Below are 5,000 nucleotides of genomic sequence, written 5' to 3'. Positions count from 1 at the left end.
GTGTGTAATAAGTGTTGACGTGTACATGAGTGTGTAATAAGTGTGGACATGTACATGGGTGTGTAATAAGTGTGTACATGAGTGTGTACTAAGTGTTGACATGTACATGGGTGTGTAATAAGTGTGTACATGTACATGAGTGTGTAATAAGTGTTGACGTGTACATGAGTGTGTAATAAGTGTTGACATGTACATGGGTGTGTAATAAGTGTGTACATGAGTGTGTAATAAGTGTTGACATGTACATGAGTGTGTAATAAGTGTTGACGTGTACATGAGTGTGTAATAAGTGTTGACATGTACATGGGTGTGTAATAAGTGTGTACATGAGTGTGTACTAAGTGTTGACATGTACATGAGTGTGTACTAAGTGTTGACATGTACATGGGTGTGTAATAAGTGTGTACATGAGTGTGTAATAAGTGTGTACATGAGTGTGTAATAAGTGTGTACATGGGTGTGTAATAAGTGTGTACATGGGTGTGTAATAAGTGTGTACATGAGTGTGTAATAAGTGTGTACATGTACATGAGTGTGTACTAAGTGTGTACATGAGTGTGTACTAAGTGTGTACATGTACATGAGTGTGTAATAAGTGTGTACATGAGTGTGTACTAAGTGTGTACATGTACATGAGTGTGTAATAAGTGTGTACATGTACATGAGTGTGTAATAAGTGTGTACATGTACATGAGTGTGTAATAAGTGTGTACATGAGTGTGTAATAAGTGTGTACATGAGTGTGTACTAAATGTGTACATGTACATGAGTGTGTAATAAGTGTGTACATGTACATGAGTGTGTACTAAGTGTGTACATGAGTGTGTACTAAGTGTGTACATGAGTGTGTACTAAATGTGTACATGTACATGAGTGTGTAATAAGTGTGTACATGTACATGAGTGTGTAATAAGTGTGTACATGTACATGAGTGTGTACTAAGTGTGTACATGAGTGTGTACTAAGTGTGTACATGAGTGTGTACTAAGTGTGTACATGAGTGTGTACTAAGTGTGTACATGAGTGTGTACTAAGTGTGTACATGAGTGTGTAATAAGTGTGTACATGAGTGTGTAATAAGTGTGTACATGAGTGTGTAATAAGTGTGTACATGAGTGTGTACTAAGTGTGTACATGAGTGTGTACTAAGTGTGTACATGAGTGTGTAATAAAACCTCACCTCCTGCAGCACCGCACAGCTCAGAGCTGCTTCCCACTGTTTATTACCATCCCGATCACTCTTTACACGTTTAGGAGCCATTCTGTCACCACAGACACAACGCTTTACATAAACTCTGTTACCGGTCACTTATTCACGTGGAAACTGCACGGCTGAACTGGTAACCATAGCAACCAAACAACCCGCTGCGTAGCAACGTCACTTCTCATCGCCGGAAGTAGAATTATAAACATTCAGAAATCAGCACAGCGTCTTTTTGTAGATAATTGTGTAACACGAGCCCCACATCGTGTGTGTGTGTGTGTGTGTGTGTGTGTGTGTGTGTGTGTGTGTGTGTGTGTGTGTGTGTTAAATACACTGAATTAAAAGGTTAAAAGTTTAAAAATAAAACAGAAGTTAAAAGAAGTTAAGCTTAATTCATATTCCGTGAGCTAACATTTTTTCATAGTTTTTATTCTTAATTCTTTAATCTCCATTTTATTAAGTATTAAATAGTTTGAGCCCGACCTTGTTGGCGCATGCGCACAAATATATTATACGCGTCATCATTGTGCGACCATAAGAGTCAATATGGCGAGCGGGAAGAAGAGTGCGCTTCTGTCTTCTCTAGCTGCTTATGGGGACGATTCGGAGCCGGACTCAGAGCCGGAGTCTGAGGGACAAGGTGTGTGTGTGTGTGTGTGTGTGTGTGTGTGTGTGTGTGTGTGTGTGTGTGTGTGTGTGTGTGTGTGTGTGTGTGTGTGTGTGTGTGTGTGTGTGTGTGTCTCTCTGTGTGTGTCTCTGTGTGTGTGTGTCTCTGTGTGTGTGTGTCTCTGTGTGTGTGTGTGTGTGTGTGTGTGTGTCTCTCTCTGTGTGTGTCTCTCTCTGTGTGTGTCTCTCTCTGTGTGTGTGTCTGTGTGTGTGTCTGTGTGTGTGTCTCTGTGTGTGTGTGTGTGTGTGTGTACGCCTCAGTATAAAGTGTGTGTGTGTGTGTGTGTGTGTGTGTGTGTGTGTGTGTGTACGCCTCAGTATAAAGTGTGTGTGTATATTAACACCTCAGTAAACACACAAACACAGCAGTGTTTTAACACCGTGTTTAAGGCTCAGTGTCATATGAGCTCTCAATAAACTGTAATAACACTTTAATTCACATCTGTTCACTTCTGTTACATTAAGTTATATTTAATCATCACACTGTTGTGTAACGGGATCAGACTGTTTGTGTACAGAGTTGTGTAACGAGATCAGACTGTTTGTGTACAGAGTTGTGTAACGAGATCAGACTGTTTGTGTACAGAGTTGTGTAACGGGATCAGACTGTTTGTGTACAGAGTTGTGTAACGGGATCAGACTGTTTGTGTACAGAGTTGTGTAACGGGATCAGACTGTTTGTGTACCCGTACAGAGGCTCATGGGAGTTTGGTGTCAGCCAGTTACGGGGACGATGATGTGGGTCGAGCTGAAGATGGAGAAGAGAAAGACTCCGGGAACGAAGAGAGTGACGACAACGAGGGAAACTCGGTCTGTGCATACTGTGTGTGTGTGTGTGTGTGTGTGTGTGTGTGTGTGTGTGTGTTTAGACTAATGACTAATCCCTTAAAGGTGAGGTCTCTGTTGTTTGAACGCCAATGTTGACATATAAAATCACCAAAACAAACACGCCCCCAACCCAAACGGGTCCCACCCCTGTATCGATAGCTCCGCCCACACATACATACGTAACCCAGGCGACTAACAGAAAGAAACGTGTCTTTATCATAGCTGAAGGGAAGAACAATACGATTGTAGATAAACAAACAAGCAAAAATGCCACACAAGCATAATGATGTAAAGGACAAAGGCATATATTAGTTCTGTGTAACAAAGCAAAACCAACGTTACTCACCTATCGAGAAGGAAAAAAGCGCCTCGGCGTCTTAAGTAAAGTCGGCCACATATTCACAGGTCGGAGTTTCCCGAGTCGATAACTCCTGAGCTAAACGCTGTCACTTCTCTCCAGCGCTGGAAAGCTGATCCTATATTAACACGTCCTACTTCTTGTCCTTATCGTAAGTCTTTCTTCTCTTTCTTTCTTTGTTTTTATCCTCCATGTCGATGTTAAAACCGCTTTCTGCTAATGTCACACATGCACACTGAACCCACTCTCTCCGCCCATATTGACAAGCCCCGCCCCTTTCTGCTCATTGGCTACACGTTTGTTTTGTTTTGTTTGTTGTCCCGACTTTTCTTAAACAACAGAGACCCCACCTTTAAATACTCACTACAAAGGATGTGTTGATAAAATCCCAGTATATTATTGTATGGATTAAACACCTGCATAATAAACACTAAACTACTGACTTACAGGAACCTTAACACTGATCCTGAGGAGTTTAACACAGCAGATGTTCAGGATTGTGACATTAATGAAAACTCTCCTTAGACCAGGGGTGTCAAACTCGGGTGTAATTATATTTGTCCCGTGAGATCATATCACGTGTGCATTACAGCTGACTAGCCGCATGCTACGCTAATACTACAAATCCCAGAATGCCTTGCCAATGTATTGACGCGTAGTCACGAACACCGAGCGGCCCTCATTCTCTGTTGGCAGTCGTTAACAACCCTGTTACAGTCACATGGGGCAAGTTAATTCACCCTCCACAAAAATGTCCAAAGGACAGATGGACAATAGGAGCTTACAGGACAGGAGGGAGGCAGATTATCTGTTCACGTATATAAAGGACAGACCTGTTTGTGTCGTGTGCTAACGGTGCTAACGTGTCTGTAACGACAGTATAGAACATAAGAAGACGATATGACACGAAACATTATGAGAAGTATAAGGACCTGGACGTAAAGCAGAAGCTCCAGAAGGTGGAGGAGATGAAAAAAAGTCTGGTTTCCCATCAGACTATGTTCATGAAAGCTAAATAAAAAGTGAAGCTGCTGTAAAGGCTGTAAAGCTTTATTGTGGCAGCAGAAACAGCAAAATCTGCCCTTTAATGTGGGAAAGTTTGTCAAAAAGTGTAGGGTCAAAGTTTGTGACATGAACATCACTGATGTGGCTTTTATTTTGTCTTTTATTTTGGCCCGTGACTTTATCTCAGTTTTATATTTTGGCCCATGACTATCTCAGCTTTATATTTTGGCCCGTGACTTTATCTCAGTTTTATATTTTGGCCCATGACTATCTCAGCTTTATATTTTGGCCCATGACTATCTCAGCTTTATATTTTGGCCCATGACTATCTCAGCTTTATATTTTGGCCCATGACTATCTCAGCTTTATATTTTGGCCCATGACTATCTCAGCTTTATATTTTGGCCCATGACTATCTCAGCTTTATATTTTGGCCCACTGTGAGTGTGAGTTTGACTCCCCTGGTGTAGATGAACTGATTTTTAGATTCTTCTGTAATGTAATGACTCCAGCAGCAGGTGGCGCTGTTGTGTGTCGTACAGAGTTTAGTGGACACTGATCACACACTGCCGCTACACTGTGCACCTTTATATCCTCTATAATTCTAATAATCTGCTTATTAAGAGAGAATATAAAACATTAAATAATATACTGGGTTAATTTGCATATTAATTAAATACATCTTAAAGTTTCACAGACTGATGGCTGATTTGAAGTTAAATTATTATTTCATCACGTTCTCACGTGTGTGTGTGTGTGTGTGTGTGTGTGTGTGTGTGTGTGTGTGTGTGTGTGTGTAGGAGGTGGACGATTCGGACTCGGCTGAACCTCATGATGAATCAAAGGTATAGAATAGAGAAGCTTCAAAGTCTCCTTATAATAACTGTCTGTCTGTCTGTCTGTCTGTCTGTCTCTCTCTTTGTGTCTGTCTGTTCTGTG

The 5,000-nt window shown here is 41.2% G+C and overlaps 2 protein-coding genes across 12 annotated transcripts in view; one reads left to right on the top strand and one right to left on the bottom strand.

The window, feature by feature from the left end:
• spag17 (sperm associated antigen 17) overlaps positions 1 to 1,477 on the bottom strand; it is a 32,762-nt gene extending 31,285 nt beyond the window's left edge. For 5 of the 9 annotated variants that reach the window (XR_007137761.1, XR_007137762.1, XM_047800221.1 and 2 more), the window contains exon 1: positions 1,181 to 1,474. Coding sequence is in view for 6 of the 9 variants with exons in the window: in XM_047800216.1 (XP_047656172.1) it covers positions 1,181 to 1,261 (81 nt within the window). In the remaining 3 variants the exon portion in view is untranslated. Of the gene's footprint in view, positions 1 to 1,180 lie in introns of all 9 variants that reach the window. The other 4 variants (XM_047800223.1, XM_047800217.1, XM_047800218.1 and 1 more) reach the window with 4 other exon arrangements.
• Positions 1,478 to 1,667: 190 nt separating this feature from the next.
• The window catches only part of LOC125138550 (SAP30-binding protein-like), a 13,164-nt gene continuing 9,831 nt past the window's right edge, over positions 1,668 to 5,000 (top strand). Inside the window, exons 1-3 of one of the 3 annotated variants that reach the window (XM_047800245.1) lie at positions 1,668 to 1,844; positions 2,565 to 2,680; positions 4,862 to 4,906. In XM_047800245.1, the coding sequence (XP_047656201.1) occupies positions 1,751 to 1,844; positions 2,565 to 2,680; positions 4,862 to 4,906 (255 nt within the window). In that variant the 5' untranslated portion in view covers positions 1,668 to 1,750. The remainder of the gene's footprint in view (positions 1,845 to 2,564; positions 2,681 to 4,861; positions 4,907 to 5,000) is intronic. The other 2 variants (XM_047800243.1, XM_047800244.1) reach the window with 2 other exon arrangements.

The sequence above is a fragment of the Tachysurus fulvidraco genome, chromosome 14 (assembly GCF_022655615.1).
Source record: "Tachysurus fulvidraco isolate hzauxx_2018 chromosome 14, HZAU_PFXX_2.0, whole genome shotgun sequence".
Taxonomy (NCBI): domain Eukaryota; kingdom Metazoa; phylum Chordata; class Actinopteri; order Siluriformes; family Bagridae; genus Tachysurus; species Tachysurus fulvidraco.
The sequence above is the reverse complement of the archived record's forward strand: the minus strand, read 5'-3'. Positions and strand labels throughout refer to the sequence as shown.